Here is a 25,679-nt window from a genome sequence, read left to right as displayed (position 1 = left end):
AAGTTGCTACCATTCCTGCAATTACTATCTGCGATCATGATTTAAACAGAAACAAACTTATTTATAATTTTAGAAAGCAATTTACTTAACTTCATTTAATGTTATCTCTTAGTTTTAAAGTCTTTGTTGCATTTAAGATTCGATGTGTTTTTTGCTTATTTTTATGGAAATCAAATCCTATGGACTGACAAGTGAAGGATATGTTCCTCCTCACAGGACCTCTAAATACAATTTTATTTTAAATAATTTTTTATATATGTTGGAAAAAAGAATTTGTTTACCTTTCTTTGGATATTATTTCATAGTTGTGAGTTGGTTCTCCATTGCGTTTAACACTGGATGAACCTTTTGCTTTTCGGACGTGAACTAATTCATATGAAGTGACATGTGAAGGATCTGCAACTCCAAAGTAGTGGTGAAGCTCAGCCTCTGTCATAAAATCATGTGCCTAAAAAGATTCAGAAGTATTATTATTGAATTATTATAATGCTATAAATGTTTATTCTCCTAGCCGAGTCGATTGGTGCGCTGGATTTGGGATCCTTTGTCTGAAAGGACGGGGGTTCGAGTCCCAGTGTGACCAATTGTTCAGTTTGGGATGGGGGTCAGTGGCGTGACTCTCTAAGCTTAGCCAGAGTCGACCCAGCTCTAAATGGGTACCTGGAGAAATCTGGGTAAGGTAAACAGGAAGGGTGTGCGAAAGCACAGGATGGTTGGCCCCCAGCCCCCCATTGCACTTCCTGGCTAAAGGGCCAAGAAACGGAAATCAGCACCGCCAGTAGGGACTGTAAAGTCTAAAGCCGTATCCTTTACCCTTTACCTTTCTTATAAATGTTTATTTATTAAATACTTTCAGGGTAAATAATGGCTTCTTGAATCATCGTTATTTAATGTTTTCTCAAACTCACGCAGCATGGGAAAGAAAAGGAAATGGAAATGGATTTAGATACCATAAAAATAGCACAATTTTCATCTCTAGAACTTTTAACAAATCAAATCACTTTTTCCACAAACAGTTCAAAAAAAAAAATTCATAAGGGAAACCCTTTCAAAGAAAAGTAACGAGCCACGTCTTAACCTAAGACGACTAGAAGCAACATACATTCTCAAAACAAACAGAAACTACAATCAATGTATTGACAGAGGCAAACACGAACCGAGAATATATATTTTTAATCACTTAAAATGTCATGTAACATATACTGCTATTGATAAGTAAATGACTCCTAAGACGAATAGAAATTAAAGTGAGTAATCCAGGGTAAATAATGGCTTCTCGAATTATGGTTACTTTAATTTTTTCTCAAACTCATATAAAAAGGAAAAGAAAAAGAAATGGAAATAAGCTTAACTACCACAAAAATAGCAAAATTTTCATGTTTAGCACTTTTTAAACAAACTAAATCACGGTGTTTGCATAATTAATACAAAAACATTTTCAAAAAAAGGAAACCCTTTCAAAAAAAAGTTCAGAGCCACATAATAATCTACGAGCAGATGTAGTATATATTCTCAAAACGAATAGATACTACTGTCAATGAATAAATGGAAGCAAAAACGAACAGAAATTAGATTTTTTTTTTCATCACTTTAAACTGGGGACGGATCCATGAGGGCCGGGGGGGGGGGGAGACCCTGGACACCAACATTTTTTTTCTATTTTTCAATAGTTTTTTAAATAAATTTGTCAATTTGGTCAATTTTGGTACCTTTGTCATATTCCTCCCAAATATATCGGTTATTGCCACCCTTGTCACATTGGCCTCCCACACCCTCCCCAATATTTTGCTTTAGATCCATCCCTGCTTCAAAACATAAAGATAAAATATACTGCTATAGATGAATAAATGAATCCGAAAATGAATAAATGGGCGACAAGCTTGCTACTTGTCCCAGAAAAAATACCCGACATCTGAGACGTCAACTTGACGCCCTATGCGCCAGCAATGCCTCAGGAAGATCTTTATCTTTTTTTATTCCTAACACAAATAAAAAATTAACTGAATGATGAAGTCAAATATAAAGAAAAACAAAATACCACAAACATGGGTAGTTTTATTGCCCCCTAATTTTTCTAATGGCCAGAGGGTCATTTGCAATTTACTGAAAGCGATTAGTATTTCGAGCAGTATGTTTTGTTTATGCACTTTTACCCCACAAAAGCTTAGTCAATGTTTACAAGTGAGCATAGTATGACACTCCTTCTTTCCCCGTATGAAACCCTTTAAATAGTTTTAATGTGTCGAAGCAATTAAAAAGCTTAACTCATTAAAACCATTTCCAATCAACCCCATTAAACAGCTTTTATTTGCGTAAGCATCGACAAAAAAGTTCTCAATAATGATTGGAAAGAACTAATGAAACTACTACAATGGAAAGAGTGAAGTAGCATAATATTACCATATTATTTCATTGAAATGTGATTTTATTATTATAGTAATAATAGAAAACATTTAAAATGTAACTGGTTCTCAGTGAAGCATGAATGACGCTCTGGCGTCTAGAAAGATTAGAAAGCAGTAGCGCTACCCCTGTTTGTAGCAAATCTTTTTGTTTCAAGTTTGAATGTACTATTCAATTTACTTTCTCTTCGTTTTAGTAGTCGTTCATTCATCTGTAGCGGCATTCGGGGAGGGCAGAATGAAGGACAAGAAGGGAGTTTTCCTTTTTACCCTTTTTTAGGGTTTATCCATTGCAGTTTTAGCTGCAACAATCGAGCATATAGGAGTTCGCTAACCTTTTCTAGCTTACTCTATTAGCTCAAAAACATCTTATGTTTCTGAAATCGGCCTTTAGGTATATGGTATGACATTTATTAGCATTAATAGCCTTTATGGGCCATGGTCAATACAAAAATACAACAATATAAAAATTCGCACCCATAAATACAAAATGATTATAAATGGATTGCAGTTCTTCTGAATTTATGCGCTAAGCCGAAAGGCCTTTTGAACCCCCACAAAAAGTCAAAATTTTACTATTTTTTTTTTAATTTTCTCAGAATTTAAACGTACGTCTGTAAATATTAAGCAAATATACTTTGAACAATTATTCTGGCTGCAACATTTTCGCGAAAAAAGCTGGCCTACGCTCGAAATTTGACAATGCTTTTCGTTTGTAAAGATTCAAATATTAGCTGTCAGTTGATTCAAATACAACTGTACCTTCGAAAGGAAAATAGTTTTGCCAAGGGCGCCTTTTCGAGGGGGAGCTCCCCCTGATTTAGATGAAATAACTATTATATAGCCCATGGCTCTTGGTTATCTGGATATGGACCCCTCTTGCCCCCCCCCCATGGAGTGCAGGGGCTACTCCTCTGGCCCTTGTTAAGCTGTTTAGTGCCATATCTTTTTCCGATTTTCCTTGTTGATTCTTCACCCATGTTTCTTTTTTTTAATGTGGGGATCACTCCTTCCAAAAATTGCATAGTTGCATACGACTGCATAACTGCATAGTTGCATAGTTGAAATGTAACAGACAGGTGCCCACGAGCTTCCCTATCTTCTTAATCCTAATAAAACTTCTATCACTATCCCGGAAAAATTTCCTCCCTAATCAATCAATCAATTCCTTACACCCCCCCCCCTAATAAAATGAACTAAGTCGTCCCCACCGTGTCCAAACATTGGGTAAGAGTAAGGACCTTTTTTGACTTTTACCCTTCCCAGATACTTTCTCTTGCCACCAAGAAGTAAAAATTATTCTGGAATAATTATCCTAGAACAATTATTCTGGCTGCAACTTCAGTTTTACTAACATTTTCGAGAAAAAAGCTGGCCTACGCTCGAAATTTGACAACACTCTTTGTTTGTAAAGATTCAAATATTAGCTGTCAGTTGATTCCAATACAACTGCACCTTCGAAAGGCAAATAGTTTTGTCAGGGGCGTCTTTTCGAGGGGGAGCTGCCCCCTGATTTAGATGAAATAACTATTATATAGCCCATGCCTCTTGACTGTCTGGATATGGAACCCTATTGCCCCCCCATTGAATGCAGAGGCTACTCCCCTGGCCCTTGTTAAGCTATTTAGTGCCATGTCTTTTTCCGATTTTCTTGTTGATTCTTCACCCAAGTTTCCTTTTTAATATGGGGATCACTCCTTCCAAAAATTGCATAGTTGCATACGACTGCATAACTGCATAGTTGCATGGTTGAAATGTAACAGACAGGTGCCCACTAGTGTCTCTATCTTCTTAACTCCCATAAAACTTTTATCACCATTCCAAAAAAATTTCCTCCCTAATCAATCAATCAATTCCTTACAGCCCCCCCACCCTAGAAAAAATCAATTATGTCGTCCTCATCGTGTCCAAACACTGGGTAAGAGTAAGGACCTATGTCGATTTTACCCTTCCCAGATACTTTTTCTTGTCACCAAGTAGTAAAAAATTTGCCCTTGCTGATATTATCAAATTCAGTTTCTCCTTATTAGGCCTCCCCTTAAAATAAAATTCCCCTCCCTCGCTACCTGAAATATTCAAAGCAAACACTTAATATTCATAAGAGCTGTCCATAAAAATAAATATAAAAAAATGCAATGAACTTGCCCTTTTCTTCACATAAGCGGAATAGGCTAAACCGAAAACACACAAAACAATATAATTTCGAATCATCATCTTTGGATGATAAGGAAGAACTGTTAGAAGATAGAAGACAAAGAGAAAATTTATACCGGCCTAGAAACATAAAAAATAAACTACGCAAGTACCTGCAGATTTGCATATTTTTTTTCTACTTTTTTTGTTACCAGCAGATTACTTAATAATTAAATACTTCCTATAGCTTCCAATTTTTAGGCATAATTAACAGAGTCATGCAAAGAGGCAGAAAATGATAACGTTGCTTTATTTTATATTAAAACATGGGAGATTAGGCTAGAAAAGGTCAACATTAAAAAAAGGCTTCAACTAAAAGGGTAAGAATGTGGAAAATAAATAATACATGTTTCTTAGGTTACACCGGGGCACATGACTTAATGCTCTAATGGTACTTCGTTTCTCTAAAATTGACCGCTAAAACAAGAATTTGTTGAAATATATTGCATTTCTATTTATTTTTATTATTTCTTAGCATTTTTTTTAGTATTTACTGTTTTTAACTATTTTAAGTATTTTACAATTATTGAAGAAATTTGAAAATTCTATAACATTTATAGCATTATATTGATAACCTCGTCTAAAAAAAATGCTTGTGTAAACCCCCCCCCCTGAATTCACTACACAAATTTCACTACAATAAATTTCCTAAAAAGCATCACAAGAAATCAGCATCTGTTCTGAAAAACAGGAGGCTGCTTCCTACAGCTCAAGTCTCTAAATGGAAAGATGACCCCTATTCATCTATCTTGCTATGAAAGAAAAAGAAAAAATAAAAAGAATGAAAAAATAATAAAATAAATAAAAAATAAATCAAAAATTAAGTTTCGATTATCATGCTAACTACCATTGAGCTGCGAGCATTTGAGCCGCTCTAAAAAATGTATGCTTTATTCTAGCCATTATAACAACTCCACAAGGATGACATTGAAAATTCAGATTAAGGCAGAGCCGTAGTAAAAACCAAAATGTATCACTCAATAGATATAATTGCTGGAATAGGAACTACAATAATTGTTCTCAAATTAAGTTCATATGCTTATTACTTGTATGTGCTTCCACTTGCATGCCCTTACTTCGTGTTCGAAATCTGGCAGCATCTTTGGCTCCAGGAGGATCTACTAGCAATTGATGGTTTGAGCCTTGGCGTTTGTCGCATTATCGAAGCCCCAAAAGTGGTTTCGAAGTCGACTTGATGATGGATGATTTCTCTTTGACTGTCAGCTCGCTCCTTCGGCGTTAGGAGTGATAAATCCGTGGATATTGCATCGATAGCATCATCAGGACATTGTTGTACATGGCCAAATCCCTGCAGACGCCTGTCTCGATGATCATAAAAATGGGTAGCTTAAATCCAGCTTTCTTAAGATCTTCCTTATTTAATTCCCGACAAACGTACCGATGGCATTCCTGGTAGAAGATGTCCAGGTGTGGGCATCTTCAGGTTTTATAGTCAAAGGTGGTTAAGACTAGTAATGTTAAACTACCTTAAAATAAAAACTCGGTAAGTGAAATTGGTAAAACAAGGTAAAATTGGTAAAATAAGGTAAAATTGGTAAAAAAAAGGTAAAAAATAGTAAAATTGGGTAAAATGTGATATTTCCTAGGAAATGTAGGGTAAAAGTGGTATTTAAGAGTTGCCCCGAAGCCACACGACCAGTTGAGCATTTTTTTAAGCATCACTTTCAACTTTTAAGGAAATATTTTGATGATTCTAATATCCTAGGCTTAAAAAAAGCAGCGCTCCTTCATATAGAGTTTTGTTAGTTTAATTAACAAGTCTGGTTTATCCCTTTTGTAATCTCGTGCCTATGCAAATGTCTCAGCACTTGGATAGTGCCTGATTTTGGACATCTTCAAAAACAAAAAACAAATTATTTGGGAGTAAAATCATATTAGCAACTTTTTTCTTATATTTAAACCTAAGAAATGTTACCCTAACAGTCTTGCATATTTAAATAGCCGAATTCAGCTACATTTCTAATGTCTTTTTTATATTATGTTTCATTTATTTAATAAATCACCAGAAAAAGGTAAAAAAAAATGGTTTGTATCTGCTGGTAAATCTACCTCCTCCCCTTCAGACTTAAATTCTGATCAAGATGACTTTGCCTGTACCAAAGCCCGCCCCCTTAAAAAAACAAGTCCTGGATTCGGCCCTGAGCATTATACATCAATTTCTACCTCCAACTTTCCCTGTCTCTCCCTTAGAACTAATTATGTATTTATCTAAAGATTCGTTCAAAACAACTGCTGAAACACAAGGGTCGTTAAACTAGAATAAGAATTTCTTAAAGACTTGGGGAGGAGGAATTCCTTAGGGAAGGTGGGATTCTCCTCGGTGGGGGGGATAAACGTCGGATCCCGTGGTAACTGCGGTACGAACACAAGATTTTTCTCGGCTGCAAAATTTAAAACAAAAAAGGAGCATATCGGTTTTGCTTGGTCCTCCATATCATTGAAAATCCAGATTATTTAGTTCTTTCGGATGATCTAACTTTCTTATATGAAGCAAACACATTCTTTCAGGAAGGTGATTTAAATAAATGAAAAATCCATAAATACAAAACTTGCTTTAAATAAAGATATTGGAGATATTTCCATAAACCCAATTTAGAATATCTTAAAATTAAAGGATGCAAATGACATTTTTTTTTCCTTATAAATAGGTTAATTGTCTTACATTTATTCTGGCTGGGTGTGTTTGATCCAGTCTTTCTTCTGCTTTGTTAAACGGTTACTACAAAGGAACAAAATATCTGCTTCTGTCATTTTCGCTTCTTTTCTGTCTACTGGCTGACATTACTTCTTTTTTCCGGCGATTTGATTCCATTATTTTTTTCTCAATTGTCATAAGCCAATCCTGCTTGTAGCCCCCTCCGTCTTTAATCGCTCACAGAACCAACCTAATTTTATTTCAAATAATATTTCGCCTTCTTAAAATTATAATTATCTGTACTACTATGCAGTGTGGCCAGATGGTCTGAGAGAAAATGCGCCAGCTTCTTCTCAAAATTGCACGCAATGGCGCATTTTTAAAAAATAGGATTTCTGCCATAAGGCCGAATTTTTTTTTTTTGGAAATGTACCCAATTGGGCGCATTTACTGCAAAAATATCCATTTTTCTTTTTTATTTTAAAAGAATGATATAATTTTTAGAATATAAAGTTTTTGTGGATTTGCCATATTTTCCTCTTAATTTTGGATTGACATTTTCTTGGGGAGAAACTTTGTAAAAAATTACAAACGAAGCCAAGATTGCTATAATGATTTCAGACAAGCTGTAAGTCTCTTAGAATGCTTAAGCTTATCAGACATTACAAGATTTAAACGAATTAGGTAAAAAGTAAACAAACTCAAACTAATCTTCAATGCAACTTAATGCGGCTTCTTCATTTTCCTGTGCTTCCGCAGCGCTTTCCGGATATTAAATTTAAAAAAAATAGTTTTTTTAACTATCCACATTTTTGTAGATAGGAGCTTGAAATTTTTGCTTCAGGGTTTTCTGATACGCTGAATGCGATGGTGTGATTTTCGTCAAGATTCTATGACTTTTAGAGGGTGATTCCCCCTATTTTCCAAAATAAGGCAAATTTTCTCAGGCTCGTAGCTTTTGATGATAGCGACTAAATTTGATGAAACTTATATATTTAAAATCAGCATGAAAATTCGCTTCTTTTGATGTATCAATTGACATCAAAGAGTTTCGTTTACTATTGAGCCGGGTCGCTCCTTACTACAGTTCGTTACCACGAACTATTTTATTCATACATTTTTGAAGTAAAGCGTCTCATAGTCGCTGGGGAAAAATCAGCATTTTTGCGACGTATGTTCTGGTTATTAAGCCGGCACCAAACAATCAAAATACAATTTAACATTTCGGTTTGCATCCTGTTTCTTAGCTTATTCATATTCATTACTGAAAAAACTGTTAGACAAAGGCGTTGCTTAGCGGCAAGCTCATTATTGACAAAGCTGCAGTCGCTATGTCCAGAAATGGCTTTCGGTCTGGACTATCTTCAAAGTTGAGTACTAACACCCAAAACGATTCTGAACTACCTGTCACTTCTCCTCCGTACAGGCTCTCTCAATTAACCTCCACTAGTTTCCTCCATTCTTCTTCCATTTCCGACAGAGCAGAAATGGGAAAATTGAGCACTGCCCAAGGCAGATATTCAAACATAAGCTCCTAAAGCGGGATACGGCAGTTTTGGGTGAAAATAGACGGACCTATTTCAGGACACTCATATTTTGTGGAATACGTTTCATCACTTCACGTGAGAGGACTTTCAGAAACCTAAAACATCTACGTTGAACTTTTTGCCTCAACTGCCAGACATGAACAAGACAAATTGTTTAAGAATTTGAAACCAAAGTCAACTTTCTCAATAGGTAATTAAACAGAATCGAGTTGGTCCTCAAGATCATTGTCAAGGCTAACGTGTTTTTGGTGAAGAACCCTACCAAGTAGAGAGATAACAAAAAGCTTGTGGTCTTCCAGCAGCCTTAACTGGGCAGTGTAGTCCGACTGGAATAGTAGATTCATTTTTTGAAATTCCCCGAGCATAGTAGTACTATGCACTTTATCGTTGTGATAACAAGAGACTGAATTCAGGCAGACGGCCTTTTAAACCGGGCAACAGCTATACGCAAAACAAAATCATATACAAACCTTTTACTGCTAGCCTCTTCATGCTTGTGTGCTGTGAAAGTTGCAAGTCCTCGTACAATATGTCAGTAAAATATGCATAATACCGGTAAAATATGTAAATCATGTATAATAGGTAAATTAAGTAAAATAGATAAAATACAAATTTTATGATTCCGTAAAATTATGATAAAATACGTAAAATACCCAATTTTACTGTGACCAATTTTACCACTTACAATGCTAGTAAAGACACCACCAAAGAGTCAAATTTTTATATATTTGTCTTTAAAACAAGTTTACGTTTTCCATAGGTATCTATTAGGGGGCCCAGAGATTGCAGAAAATTAATGTATTCGACTAGATTTCTGTCAAACCTCCAGCATGAGACCTGAAACGGAATAGGTGGGCAGTTATATAGTACTACTATAATGTGACTACTACTACTGCTGCTAAAGGTTCTTTGGAGTATCAAGCTAACTGAGGCAGAAGAAGCTGGACGAGCTGCTTATTCATGCTAATCTGTTCGGAGCTGGATAATTTACTCCCCATAAAGGAAGTTCAAGATGCCTTAAAGTTGTTTCTTATAAGCTCTTTCCAGCCTAATTGAAGACTTCGAACATTTCGTGTGAACCAAACTAGATGGCAAAAGCTTAGATACCAATATAAAGTCATGAAAACTCGATTTATTTTTGGGAGACAGTGCGCGGTAGCGAAGCTAGCGGCTGGAGACAGGAGCCTGGTATTGGTATCTAATTTGTAACAGGAAACTATTATTGGTATCTAAGCTGTGTATGCAACAAAACAAAATTGTGTTTCCACCTACGGTGTTGAAGTACGACCTACGCGTCGGAGTGCGGGCTTGAAGGAGGGGCCAAGTTCAGAGCTCTGTACCAAAAGCTTCTCATGGGCAAGATAGGGGTTTTCATAACTGTATTGGTATCTAAGCTGTGATGGCAAGAAAAAATTACTTTGGAATTTGAAATAGACTCTAGATTACATCTAGTCAAACAGTTCGTGGTAACGAACTGTAGTAAGGAGCGACCCGGCTCAATAGAAACCAAAACTCTAAAAAATTGAATTTTGATATCAATAGCTACATCAAAAGAATCGCATTTTAATGCTGATTTTAAATATATAAGTTTCATTAAGTTTAGTCTTACCCATCAAAAGTTACGAGCCTGAGAAAATTTGCCCTATTTAGGAAAATAGGGGGAAACACCCCCTAAAAGTCGTAGGATCTTAGTGAAAATGACACCATCAGATTCAGCGTATCCGAGAACCCTACTGTAGAAGTTTCAAGCTCCTATCTACAAAAATGTGGAATTTTGTATTTTTTGCCAGAAGACAAATCACGGGTGCGTGTTTATTTGTTTGTTTTTTTTTTGTTTTTTTTTTTTTTTTTTTTCCCCAGGGGTCATCGTATCGACCAAGTGGTCCTAGAATGTCGCAAGAGGGCTCATTCTAACGGAAATGAAAAGTTCTAGTGCCCTTTTTAAGTGACCAAAAAAATTGGAGGGCATCTAGGCCCCCTCCCACGCTCATTTTTTTCCCAAAGTCAACGGATCAAAATTTTGAGATAGCCATTTTGTTCAGCATAGTTGAAAACCATAATAACTATGCCTTTGGGGATGACTTACTCCCCAACAATCCCTGGGGGAGGGGCTGCAGGTTACAAACTTTGACCAGTGTTTACATATAGTAATGGTTATTGGGAAGTGTACAGACGTTTTCAGGGGGATTTTATTTTGTTTGGGGGTGGGGCTGAGGAGAGGGGGCTATGTTGGAGGATCTTTCCTTGGAGGAATCTGTCATGGGGGAAGAAAAATTCAATGAAAAGGGCGCAGGATTCTCTAGCATTACTATAAGAAAACAATAAAAAATAAACATGAAAACGTTTTTTCAAATGAAAGGAAGAAGCAGCATTGAAACTTAAAACGAACAGAGATTATTACGCATATGAGGGGTTCTAAAAATACTTTAGCATAAAGAGCGAGGTATTTAGGAGGAGATAATTACCTCGCTCTTTATGCTAAAGTATTTTTAGTAATTTCAACTATTTATTCTGCGGCCTTTCTGATTCAGGGGTCATTCTTAAAGAACTGGGACAAAACTTACGATTTAGTGTAAAGAACGAGGTATTAACGAGGTTATAAACCCCCTCATATACATAATAATAATTAAAGAATATAAAAGTTTGTTACGTAAGTTAATTCTAAAGTTACGTATATTTTTTGCTAATAAGAAAAATCGTTAAAATTAAAATTAATAGTTGCCTTTTTATGTAACGGAAAAATTGCATGGCAACTAGGCCTCCTTCCCCATCCCATATTTCTCAAAATCGTATGATCAAAACTAAGAGAAAGCCATTTAGCCAAAAAAGGAATTAATATGCAAATTTCATTTGAATAGTTTACGTGTGGAGAGTCAAAATCAAACATGCATTAATTCAAAAACGTTCAGAAATTACATAAAAAAAACTAGTTTTTTTTAACTGAAAATAAGGAGCGACATTAAAACTTAAAACGAACAGAAATTACTCCGTATATGAAATAGATTGTTCCCTCCGCAATCCCTCGCTCTTTACGCTAAAGTTTGACTCTTTGCCACAATTCTACTTTTTAAAACAATTAAAAGCTTTAGCGTAAAGAGCGAGGGATTGCGGAGGGAACAATCTATTTCATATACGGAGTAATTTCTGTTCGTTTTAAGTTTTAATGTCGCTCCTTATTTTCAGTTAAAAAAACTAGTTTTTTTTATGTAATACAAATAGGAATGAATACTTGATTTTCAACGCACGTAACTTTTTAACTGCAATAGTTCAAGGGACGTGATATGAGGTCTTTGTGAAACTTAAATTTACAGTCCACGCTTCAACCAAAATGAGCTACAGGGATTATTCATTTAATCCTATGTTATATAAAATGTTATATAGTAGTTATTTACGTTATATACAGCAAGGATATATTATAGTAGTTATAGCAGTTATAGTAGCTATATTATTGTGTTATATATAATAGCAAAATAGTAGTTAAATTAGTAGTTACATATAGTTCTATGTAAGTATTTGTAGTCCTCAAGATGCTTGGAATTTGGTTTCAGTTCCATTTTGATCCTGTTATACCGAAATTTTGGCTTTAGTTCTATGTGGATTCTATTATACCCGAATTTCGGCTTCGGTTCCATTTGGGTCCAATTATGTCCGAATTTTAACTCCACTATCATTTGGGTTCGGATATAATCAAATTTTGGCTCCAGTTCTATTTGGGTCCTGTTATGCCCGAATTTTGGCTCCTGTTCTATTGAATCGGGCATAATTAGATTGACAAGATAGTTTGAAGCTTGATCTTTTTTAATATTGTGTATTCTTTTCACACTCACGAATCAAACAGTTCGTGGTAACGAACTGTAGTAAGGAGCGACCCGGCTCAATAGCAAACGATACTCTTAAAAACGAAATTTTGATACTAAAAGATAAATCAAAAGAATCGGATTTTTATGCTGATTCTAAATATATAAGTTTCATCATGTTTAGTCTCACCCATCAAAAGTTCGGAGGCTGAGAAAATGTGCCTTACTTTGGAAAATAGGGGTAAACACCCCCTAAAAGTCATAAAATCACACCATCACATTCAGCGTATCAGAGAACCCTACTGTAAAAGTTTCAAGCTCCTATCTAGAAAAATGTGGAACTTCATATTTTTTTGCCAGAAGACCGATTACGGGTGCGTATTTATTTTTTTGTTGGTTTTTTCCCCAGAGGTCATCGTATCGATCGAGTGGTCCTAGAATGTCGCAAGAGGGCTCATTTTAACGAAAATGAAAAGTTATAATGCCCTTTTTAAGTGACCAAAAAAAATTAAAGGGCACCAGAGATAGCCATTTTGTTCAGCATAGTCGAAAACCATAATAACTATGTCTTTGGGATGACTTACTCCCCCAAAGTCCACGGGGGAGGGGCTGCATTTTACAAACTTTGACCAGTGTTAACATAGAGTAATGCAGTAATGGTGATTGGGAAGTATACACACGTTTTTCAGGGGGATTATTTTGGTTTGGGGGGGGGGTTGAGGGGAGGCGCTATGTGGGAGGATCTTTCCATGGAGGAATATGTCATGGGGGAAGAGAAATTCAATGAAGGGGGCGCAGGATTTTCTAGCATTATTATAAAAAAACAATGAAAAAATAAATATGAAGCAGTTTTTTCAACTGAAAGTAAGGAGAAGCATTAAAACTTAAAACGAACAGAGATTATTACGCATATGAGGGATTCATCTCATCCTAAATACCTCGCTCTTTACGCTAAAGTATTTTTAGTAATTTCAACTATTTATTTTACGGCCTTTCTGATTTAGGGGTCGTTCTTAAAGAGTTGGGACAAAATTTAAGCTTTAGTGTAAAGAGTGAGGTATTAACGAGGGGAGAAACCCCCTCATATACATAATAAAGATATAAGAATATAAAAGTTCGTTCCAAAAGTTAATTCTTAAGCTATGTATATTTTTTACTAATAAAAACGTTCGTTAAAAATTAAAAGTTCTAGTTGCCTTTTCAAGTAACCAACAAATCGGAGGGCAACTAGGACTCCTCTCTCACCTCTTTTTTCTCAATATCGTCTGATAAAACTAACAGAAAGCCATTTAGCCAAAAAAAAAGAATTAATATGCAAAACTAGTTTTAATATTTTATGTGCGGAGAGGCAAAATCAAACAGAAATTAACAGATTTCAGAAATTAAATAAAAATCATTTTAGAAATTAAATAAAAAACTAGTTTTTTAACTGAAAGTAAGGAGCGACATTAAAACTTAAAACGAACAGAATTTACTCCGTGTATGAAAGGGGCTGTTCCCTTTTCAACGCCCCGCTCTTTACGCTAAAATTTTTTACCGTTTAATAAAGTAGAATTGAGAGAAAGAGTCAAACTTTGGCGTAAAGAGTGAGGCGTTGAGAAGGGAACAGCTCCTTTCAAATACGGACTAATTTCTGTTCGTTTTAAGTTTTAATGTCGCTTCTTAGTTTCAGTTAAAAAAATAGTTTTTTTTTTACTTAATCTAGTTAAGAAGTGAACTCTATCACATCAGAGATGTGATTGTCTGACGCCTATTGTCTAACCTTGAGGAGACGTGAAATTTTTTTCCTGATAGGGGGCATGCATAACGTGAGAATCATTTTATTTAAAATAACTCGAGAAAAATTAGCAATCTCCTTTCTTAAAAGCTCTTGGTAATTATCCAAGAATATAAAAAGTTTTTAAATTTGTTTGCTTTTTCAAAATACCTCACACTGTCGAAGCAACAGACACGCAAAACAGATAACATTCAGTGAGATACATTTTGCCGGACCTTAGTAAAATCACAAAGCAGGAAGTGAGTTCAGGTCAGGTTAATAGGTGAGTGGTAGTTTGTCAAGTTTAGCAGGAAGTGATTAGTCTGTCATTGATTCATCGCATGATGCTCAATTTGTACTCTCTTTTTGATTAACTGACTCAAAAGTTTATTCACCATGACGTTTAGCTAACGTCAAACTAGTGACCAGATTTTACCATTCACTGGGGTGAACAATTTTTATCCCTTAGCACTTTGGTCCATTGAAGACTTGAGACAAATGATCATTTGTCTCATTGTCATTGTCATTTGACAATGACATCTCATTTGTCATTTAAGCATAGTTTTGTCAACTAATTACAATAAATAAAAAGCTTAAGAATAAAACTGAATTAAGTATAAATTTCAAACAATCCAAAGAGCTATATGTCAAGTTTATACATGTGGTTCAGTAGAGTCATATGGATCTTAATTTTTCAACTAACGTTTCGAGAAGTGTCTACCTCTTTATGTTCAAGCTATTTGAATCACTTCCTGAGATAAATAATTCATGTTTCACACCCATTGTAAAGCCTGATTCAAACTGGACATTCATCTTCTAAATACCATAAAACACAGTTCAGATTAAAAATTGAACCATAAACAAGTTGCAAATTAACCTACAGTTCTCTTAACAAAAGCTTCAACGAAGCTGAAATTTATCCTTAGTTGCTGATGTTAATGAACCTCGGGTATATCTGTCGAAATTCAAGAGATACTTTTAGTACAAAATGTTCCTTCTGTTGGTAAAACTCATGCTACTATTTTATTTTATTGGGAAAACAGAATCAGCTGCAAGAGTCGATGAAGCACCTTTCACGTCGCTCCTTACTGGTAAGATATAATAATGCCTCGTTGATAAGAAACCTAACAATTGTACTTTGATAATATGCACAGGCATTTTGACTTACCACTGTTGGGGCTCCGCCCCTGTTATTTGTCTTTTTCAGATACATAAATGACCTGTTTTCGTTTCCGTAGTTACAATCGCATAGCTTTGCCCATAGTATAATTTTAAATGATAAGTTATAGTAGCGTTGCTTACCTATAGTTGTTTTGCAACAAGTAAGCTTGCAAGCTAAATTCTATTTTGGCCTTCCTGTTCTGGCCAATGAAAGATATTATTCTTTAAAAAAAGCCAGGGATTTGAACTTTAATTTAGCAGATTCACCAGAGCCAAACTAAGGTCCGCACGAAAAGAAAGTGCTTTTATACAGAAGTGGTGTTTTGTTTTTTGAGTCCAGATTGAGACTCCGTTTAGGGATTGTTTTTATTTTCAGAGTTGACATATATGTGTGTTTTGTCAAGTAACTTTGGAAGAATACAAGTAAGCTATTTTCTACGGCTGTGTGAGATTATTTTTCCAGGAACCCAGGCCGGGCACGAAAAGAGTTCACGAGAAATACAATCAGTGGTATATCGACAAGGGAGCCCGTTTACCCTTTAACATGATAGATAGAGATATTAGTGGTACCCAGGTCGGGTGCACCCTTGGTCTACAGTTTGGCCTGTTTGATCCTTCGATCACATTACCATACCCTGGATCAGGGTAAACCGTGAACAAATGCTTTTAAGGCATTACCGATGCGCTACTCGTGAGATTTTGAAAGATTAAAACATGCCATTTTAAAAAGTTTCAACTCTCCCCCGAACACTTTCAAAGAAGGTTTAGAAGTGAAAGAAAGCGAGAACGTAACTTACAAGGGATACGGGTACAAATTGAAAGATTATGTTTAAAATGACTGGAGCTAGAAAATTAAAGAATGTTAGAAGACCCAGAGGAGATAAAAGACAAGATGTCGGAAATGATACAAAAAACAGACATGGAACAATATTAAGAAAATACCTATCCAAATATGAGAATGTACTTAAAAGAGAAGAACCCAAATACAGGCGAAGAAATGGCGGAATTCATGAATAGGTGGACTGAAATAAGAAAGGAACTTGCGGACTCTGAGATATTTCAATACGAAAAGTATAATAAAATAGTCCATATAATATTGAAAATAAAACGCGCAAAATTGATTGTTCGGCAAAATTTTAAGAAAACAGAAAACTTCAGCGCACATTTACGGAAGAACATGCTACTTCGTTGACTATGCGGGGAGGCATACCGGCTCATAAAACAAAATTGGAGGCTAAGCCACCCTCTCAAAAAAATGAAATACTTGATACTCCAGTTTGAAATATTGATATTCCGGAACAATGGGATGTGGAAGGGGCTTAGCCATATAATATTGAAAATAAGACGCGCGAATATGATTTTTCGGGAAAATGTTCAAAACTTCTGAACACTTACAGAAAATGAGACACCAACAAGTACATAACAAGGTGAAACGCTCACCGTGTCCTAGAAAATGAGAAAAATTTAGTATACGCGCGTTTCCTCATAATGTTCAAAAAATTTTGGTGCAGTATGAAAAACCAAATGTCGGGACCCAGTTCCAATTTGATGACAATTGATACAAGTGAAAAGAAAACTAAAAAAGAGAAAAGAAATCTTAAAATGAATTATAATAAGCAAATACAGTCAAAGATAGAAGACACCGAAGTCCAATTTAGATTTAATGATGATTTAATGTGTGTGATTGAAAAATTCGAGAAAGGTAGAGATGAAAAGAGAAATGATAAAAAGAGACAAAATTGGCAGATTCAGTGTGCAGTAGTGGAAAACAAATTTTTTAAAAAAATGGCAAGAACAGAAAAGAGCTCAGGGTGGGCAAAGAGGTCCAAGACCCATTGGGAATAAAACAAGACTATAATTTCACAATGAAATCTAAGAAAATCACAATGAAATCACTATTCACAATGAAATCACTATGATCCAATTAAAAGTTGATTATGATCTATTTCGCGGAACAAAGAAATGGGAGGAAAGTAGAACATAGGAACATAGAAAGTAGAACATAGTAGAACATAGGAAAGTAGGACATAGAATTTTTGGGGAACTTGAAATTATTGCGTAATCATTCTGGTTTTCGATATTTTCATTTTTTCGAGAAATTCAAGAATGATGCTTTATCTTGTATTGCGTAATCATTCATGCTGCCGGGAAACAATACAATACATCCGGTGACAGCCCTCACACCTGGTTCTTTTAGATAGTAACTGAGTCAACAACATTTTTATTAGCTTTTATGCGGTTTTCTATTGATTTTATGAAATTGATGGGTTTTTTACTTACAATATTTATTATTTTTTACATAGAATTTTTCGGGGATTTTAAATTATTGAAAAAATGTTCTGGTTTTCTAGAAGTTCTTGGCATTTTTTATTGTTTCAAGAATGATACGTTATCTTTTATTGCAAAATCATTCATGTTGTCAATGAAACAATACAATACATCCTGTGACAGCCCTCATACCTTGGTTTTCGAGATAATAACCGATTCAACAACAGTTTTTTAGCTTGAAGAAGTTTTCCATTGATTTTATGAAATTTACGGGTTTTTAGACTTACAATTATTATAATTTTTTCCACGCATAACTTTTTGGGGACTTCGAATTAGTGCGTAATAATTCTGATTTTCCAGAATTTTATGGCACTTTTTCGGTAATTTCATCGCGATAATTTCACCGAGAATATTTTGGCATGTTTCCGAGCATTTCATGAATTATACCTTATCTGGTATTGCGTAATCTTTCATGTTGTCAGTGAAACAACACAATACATCCTGTGAAATACCTCACATCTGTGAGATAAAATCTATCTCCTTTTGAGATAAAAAATGAGTCAACAACATTTTTTATGCTGGCTTTTTGGGACTTAGAATTAGTGTTATTTTTCGACTTGGAACTTTTTGGCACTTAGAATTATTTTGGAACGCCGAGAACTTCATAATAGGCTTTCGAGATTTTCTTGAATGATACATCATCTGCTATTTCAAAAGTATTCATTTTTTCAGTGCAACAATTTAATACATCATGTAACGGCCCTCATATCTAGTCCTTCTAGACACAGCTACTGTAGCAGCCCATACTCCGATTTACTATTGGAGTTGGTAATATCTTTTTTGGCATCATTCCAAGAATATGAATCATAATTTTCTAGAATATCTCGGCTAGTTTTTAGACGTTGGAGAAGCATGTATCAATTGAAAATTATATGCAAATCATTTCTTTGCGGACCTTCAATGTCTGGCAAAACAACAGTTTTAACGAAAATAATTTATTTTTTGGCAATTGAGAAACTAAGAGCTAGCGGAAATAAATCCTAAAAATATCTGCTATTGCTATAGTGTGTGGCAAGAATCCTATGAATAAAATAACGACTATTGCACCTGACGCAAAATTCATACGGGGACTTGAGGTGATTAATATTATTGAATGAAACTTGTGGTTTATTATTGATGATTTAGCCGAATCCATTGAAGAATAGTCTCAGGAGTAGTTAAAATTATTTATGGCTCGGTCTCGTCTTGAAAAAAATCCGTAACCGTTGTTCTCCATAATCGCTTTCATCAGAGTAAATGTATGCGAACACTTGCTCTGAATTGTACTTACTATATCATATAAAGTTGTTAGTGATTGAAGCTCTTATGTAACTTTAAACAAGCAAACATATCCCTGTAAACCGAAAATTTTACTATTGGCAAACAATCAAACTGCGAATAAACTTTATGGATGCATTCTATCAGATCTTAATCATAGCAAATCCCAGGATTTACGTGTAGTCACGGATATTTTTGATAATGAAATTACCGTATATCTACCCATGAACAGTAAAAAAAATTCATTAGTCATCATCATGACATCAAAGAAACTACATGAAAAGAGACACTTATTTTCCCTTCTTGGTAATTCAAAACCGCGGCTTGGGATGGCTATACTCTAAAATGGTATTGACGTTGAATTCATTAATCTCCTTTCTGACCTTTGTTTAAATTTAACTGGAGGCAATGTTCAACTGCCAGAAGGTGTTAGACAAAAGAAAAAGGAAGATCATTCACTTGTACTACCCTAGCTTTCAAAAAAAAAGAAAAAGATTTTAAAAGAAAATGACTTGTTCAAACGGGTGGTAGTTTCGTTTAATAGTTACTACCAATAATCCTGCTTGTGAACACTATTCTCTACATGGCAAAACCCTAAAAATTGAATCCAATAAAACACAATCTTCCACCAAAAGAATATTTTGAAGATACTCTTGATAAATGTATTAACAATGAGACATATGCCGACGATGAAAATTATTTTTGCTTTAATATACCCTTTGATGTGTCAACAGACAAAGACTCTATTGTGAAACACCACTCAAATTTATTGTGATTGATTAGCCACCAACTTCTGAAAGTTCTGGAAATTTGAAAGTGCCGAAAAAAGAAGAAGACTTATCTAAACTTTCATCAAGTGTTCTAGACCTAATGCCTTATTCGTATCGTGAGCAAAGTAAAAGACTCTTAACCTATCTTGCTGAAAATGAAAATGTTCAAATTGATGACAAAAAATGAATTTTAATTCATGGCGAAAGTTACTATTTATTTGATTTAGTATCAGATTTGATTACATTTCGTAATAGACTTGAATCATTTCATAGTCATTTATATACATTTTTAAATCGTCAAATTTTCCAAGAAGTTTTATTGGGAGTAAACAAATTTTAAATCGATTAAGAAAATATTTAGAAATATCAAAATATATATAGTTTTCGGAAAGCACGCCAGATGGGGGTGATGATTTCAAAGGTAATAAACGAAAGTGTCTTTCCACCAAATTTAGTATGCAAAGGAGTAGCAGACGCTTCACACTGCGCTTACGATAAAAATGGCTCAAGATTGAGTCGAAAAGAACACATTATTTACAGAATGAACCCAGCTACACGCTTCATTGAAATCATAAGTTTGCCATAATCATAATCGAAAATTAAAGCCTTCTCACGTTGCGTATATTACAAGCAGATCTATTGACTCTACATGAGATTCAAAGACGTTAGATTAACCCCGTAAAAGTATATTTTACTTGCAATCAGTGTTTTTAGTCGCCATGTATATGCTGTTCTATTGCGTCCACAGAGAGGTGAAGAAGTTGCTAGAGCTCTTGAATCTATCGTTGAACAAGATTTATATAGACAAATTCAAATACATCGGGGAAGTAAATTTGTTAATCCACATGAAAAAAGGTTTCATTGAAATGTAATACAATACTCTATCATAATCATAGCCCTATAAAGGTGGCGTTGGCCGAAACGATTGATAAGAAAAAAGGTTTTATTGAAATTCCATACAATACTCTATCATACTCATAGCCTATAAAGGTGGCATTGGTCGAACGATTGATAAGAACAATTCGACTTTTAATCTAGATATATTTTACATTGAAAAATAATGCTGCTTTTATTTAAGATTTAGATAAAATCATGTAGATCTATTATCAACGTCCTCGTCGATTTCTGTCAAATCATAGTCCTATGGAATTTCATCACAGTTACAATATGCTCGATATTTTTTAAAACAATATTCCAATGAAAAGGTTGTGAAGAAGAAATTCAGTGTTGGTGATACTGTTCGAATCAGTTGAACCAGTAAAGTTTTTGAAAAGGGGAATTACTTTTGGTCCACTGAACTTTTAAAGTGCCAGAAGTCTTAGGAACTAAATCTGTAACGTAACATCTACGTGATATGAAAGATAATGAGACTCTTGAGGTTCTTCTGAGTATGAATTACAAAAAGTTGAACCACTGGAATGTATCAAATTGGAGAGATATTAAAGAGTGTAACTTGCAAGGGTAAGAGAAAGTTGCTTATTCGTTGGCTAGGATACAACTCTGATTTTGATTCTTGGGTGGGCGATGAAGACGTTCACAATGCCTAATGATTTTTATGTGATATTCATGCCCAATGTCCTTGGTTCACTCTACAATGGTTTGAATAAAACAAGTGATTTTTTTACAAAACTCTCTCCCGCCATCAAGTTTGAGGGAAGGTATGAACTTGTTCTTGTTGATTGTATTGTTAAAAATACTTGATATCTTGAGGAAGGCTTGTACACATGATATAAAAGTGAGACCTTTTGAATAGTGACTCGATAGTCAGGAATTGATAGAATCAATTAAATCGGATCAATATTCCTTCATCACATTACCCTACATGGAATATGGTAGTATGAATGATTTATGTCCTGCTATCAATAGATAATCTCCGTTCGTAAGAATGGTGCACTCCACTTCAACTATTCAATAGAACAGGGCAAGATCCACACTAGTTCTCCCATTGACAATGAGAATGTTATTCTCAACGATAATATGAGATGTTTTTTTGATTTTAAAAAGATATAATCAAGGGTCGAAGCATTGGAAGAACCAGACTGGATCTTGTCATTTTCTCCAACTTTCCTCCCGGCTTCTCATCGGACAAATTGTATATTTCTTTACGCTTCATTCCTTGAAGCATCGAGAGCTGGCAGGAGCAATGTCCCCCTCTTACATGTACTTGAACGAAAAACCACTCACGGACACATTAGTGAATCGGGCGATTCTTTAGAGATAAAAAAAGTTTGGTTGTGAATACATATCGATTTCGATTCATACAGTGAGATGGCTAATAGAATCGTTCGTCAATATCCGGTTACGGTCATGGCAAATGGCTTGCTAAGTTGTTTTTTTTCTCTAGCCATAGCTAGAAATATATTGTACCGGCTGCCACGGTTTTTATGTCCTGTTCACCACACTATAGGAGATCTTGGAAGGATTTTGAAGAAATTTTCTTATAAAATCTTAGGTCTGGTGCGTGACCCCTCGGCGATGGATTGAAATCATGACATCAGTCTCAACTCAGGCCAGAGGCGTAAAACATTACTCTGACAAAGAAGAAAAAGAAACCAAAAGTAAAAATTGTCAAATCGAAAAAGGATTTATTTTGCAAGAAGTGGCATATTTGCCACATAGGAATCTCACCCTTCAGTCAACTCATTTCTAAGTCTTTCCAATGCAGTTAATGTCGATGTCAGTATCAAACACGTTTACTATGAACAATTACATCCTCAACAACAGTTCTCTGAAAACGAACCTTTTCAAATTTATTCCAGTGGAAATTAATTCATAGGTTCGATTTACACATTTATATACTTGAATATTATTGGCAAAAAACTAACAATAAAAACCAAGTACAGCCGAGGGAATATTTTTATAAAAACTGTGTACAATACAATTTGTTAGACAAATCAGTGTCCACTTAAATGGAACATTTTTGAGGACAAGCAGCAATCTTTCAAATGATGTGAGCTATATACAATTAATGTTGATGGCTCCAATATCCTATAAGAGTTTGATAGGTATGGCTATTGGATATGAATATAAAACAAGCATTGACACAACCAATTTACTTAAAGATAGAACTAAAGATTTAAACTTGGTTGGGAAAACAAATCATCAGATATTTAATATGTGTCAAAGGTTGCCTCCCAATGTTAAGATTGATATAAAGCTAAAACTTGGATCGTTCAATTTCATTTTGCGAAAAGTAGTTGGCACTACACCTGGTGTAACAGTCTCTCTCAACTCGGTAATACTTCATGTACGAAAACAACAGGTTGTGAGTTCTATTGCTTTGGCAATTGAGAAACTAAGAGCTAGCGGAAATAATATCAAATTACTTCTTCCTCACAAGATCATGAATCAACGACTTATTACTAAGGGTATACGTACCTACACAGATTCGTCATTTATCAATGGTGAAATGCCTCCAAAACCTGCTTTGGCTTTTGTTAAAAGTGCCAGTACCGTTGGATCCTGGACAAATTCTCTACATAATTTTGAAATGTTTGGACTTTCATCTCTTGTATTTAAAGTAAATGGAATTCATCAATTTATCTTTTGATAAATCCCAAAGGACCTTATATGAATTATCAATGCAATCCCTATATCGAGATTTACAATTATTTGAAAATGTTTTAAGTAAAGAAATTTTTTCAAAAACTAATGGAATCATTGTACGAGATTTCAGATTACTCAAGATATAAATATTGTCCGAATGGGCTTTGTACGTTTAGAGTGTAACTTTGCTGAACCATTGGAGGAGAAAATTGTATCAATTTCACTAAATCAATTTGAAAGCTGTTGGGAAACTACCCCTGATGGTAGTGTTCTAATAGACATGACACCATGAATACAAATCAAATAATCAATGTATTTAGTTTGGATCCCAAATACAAATCCCATTACATACCTATGGATTTCCTTAACCATATTCAGAGTGTTTACCCTTATCATTCTTAACAATAGTCCATCAACTGTAAATACGGGGCATTGGCTATGCATCTTTCAAACGGCGAATAATATTGCATTTTTAATCCTCTAGGCCTATCGTATACATTCTACATATCTCATATAAAAAAGTATTGAACAAATTGGAAAATCTATTATTTACTATCAGAAGCGAATACAGGATTTATCAACCAAATTTTGTGGTTTTCGTGAAGTATTACATTCTTTTTTTTATGTCACAGATATAATTACGGTGAACTTCTTAGCATTTATGTTGATAATCTTCGATTTAACTACTTTCTAGTAGAAAATACCCTTTCCTACTTGTATAATATAAATCTCAGTGGCCTAGGAGTGAAAAGCTTTAAAATTCTTTATGAACCTGCTCATTATTAAAACTTGTATTTACAAAAACTCTCTGTCCTTTAGATTCCTTTTTCCACTCATAGGTAACCAGCTGTAATGATAAGTGGCGGGTGTTCGTCGAGATTCAACTTGTATTCATCTTGGCATGCAAAGTCAGGATCACATTTTCAACAATATAATGCAACTTCATTTTGTCATCTCTTTGTAAAGTCAATAATACTGTTCTGATTCATATTATAAAATTCACGTGTTTCAATTTGCTTATTTTGAAGCAATTTTGCACACCAAAATCTCACAAACCAAAATATGAAGAATCACTTTCTGTAAGAACCAAATAAAAGTCAGTAAGTTTATAATCATAGTAGCCAGTATCTTCACAGCGAAAAACTAGACTCTCTTATTATTTCAGCAATCGAAGAGTAGACCAGGTTCTTCATCAAAAAGAAATTTAAAACCACGACGATACCAGTCTGTTAAAAATAAACTGTAATCAGGTTTAGGGCTTTTTGCAATCATGCCAGGGTACGTATTTTCCTATTTGACGGATTTAAAATAGTGACAATTGGAGCATAGGATACCTCTAGAGTGAGAGCAACAAACAAATTCAAGACCAGTATTACAATCTGTAATTTGCACTGCACATCCCTTATTCAATTTACAAAGATTACATAATCTACACTTTTTATCATACTCATCAAAAATTGTAAAATTCTCACAGGATGACCAAATGATTAATGTATACAAAAACAGTGGGTATGTATAGAACATTTTTCAATTTTGATTGTCTCACTTCCAAGAAGAAACTGACTGGGGAAAATGAATGTCTTCTAGCAGGAGTAATGCCATCACAAAACGTTTTAAAATTATTTCTTGTTGCATTGTAAAATGACCGTCTAGGTAGTAGTTAAAAGCAAAACTACAATACCATTGTTTTGTGTTTCAATAAATAGAATCATAAATTGAGTAAATACATCTGGGCCACGACATAAAAGTTTCTTACAACTGCCGAAGGACGGAGACTCATTTCTCATTATATAATTAAGCATTTTTTCAGAACCTTTCCTTTGAAGAGATAACTCTAGAATGCTTCATCTAGAATCAAACATTTTTCCAAATTTACTAGATGCCGTATTTTTTGCTTCTGAAATTCGGTCATGTAAAATCCTGACACTCTCACTACTGATTATAGACTAATAATGCATCTCGCTAGTAGCAAAATTTCTCCTTTTTTATAGATTGACGCGCCGTTTAATGAATGCATCCGTGGGTAAACTATCATTGGTGCTAGTAACGTTTGCAAGGGGCTTGTTTTTCATCAATTCATCTTCAATTTCCTTGCTGACAGTGTCCGCTAGTGTCTATTTTATTTTACTTATGATTTTGCTCTCTATTACCACATTATTTTTTACATATATTGTAGTTTAAGCACATAGACAAGATATTTTGCATAACAATGTTGTGAGGGTGGACCTGTCTTCCTTTTACCTTTCGTCGGATGGTAATAGTGTGA

General features: G+C 34.7%; 2 protein-coding genes across 3 annotated transcripts in view; one reads left to right on the top strand and one right to left on the bottom strand.

Annotated features, from left to right (window-relative positions):
- The window catches only part of LOC136033306 (A disintegrin and metalloproteinase with thrombospondin motifs adt-2-like), a 54,214-nt gene extending 49,569 nt beyond the window's left edge, over positions 1-4,645 (bottom strand). Inside the window, exons 1-2 of the mRNA XM_065714080.1 lie at positions 4,548-4,645; positions 282-448 (exon numbers count right to left, since the gene is read on the bottom strand). Of these exons, the coding sequence (XP_065570152.1) occupies positions 282-448; positions 4,548-4,616 (236 nt within the window). The 5' untranslated portion in view covers positions 4,617-4,645. The remainder of the gene's footprint in view (positions 1-281; positions 449-4,547) is intronic.
- LOC136033307 (uncharacterized) overlaps positions 1-25,679 on the top strand; it is a 107,782-nt gene that overhangs the window by 66,988 nt on the left and 15,115 nt on the right. Inside the window, exon 1 of one of the 2 annotated variants that reach the window (XM_065714081.1) lies at positions 15,290-15,442. The exons of the other annotated variant lie outside the window; for it this stretch is intronic. Within the exon in view, the coding sequence (XP_065570153.1) occupies positions 15,340-15,442 (103 nt within the window). The 5' untranslated portion in view covers positions 15,290-15,339. Of the gene's footprint in view, positions 1-15,289; positions 15,443-25,679 lie in introns of those variants that run through there. 2 annotated transcript variants of the gene reach the window in all.

This window comes from Artemia franciscana, chromosome 11, assembly GCF_032884065.1.
Source record: "Artemia franciscana chromosome 11, ASM3288406v1, whole genome shotgun sequence".
Lineage (NCBI taxonomy): Eukaryota > Metazoa > Arthropoda > Branchiopoda > Anostraca > Artemiidae > Artemia > Artemia franciscana.
This window is presented reverse-complemented; position numbering and strand designations above follow the sequence as displayed.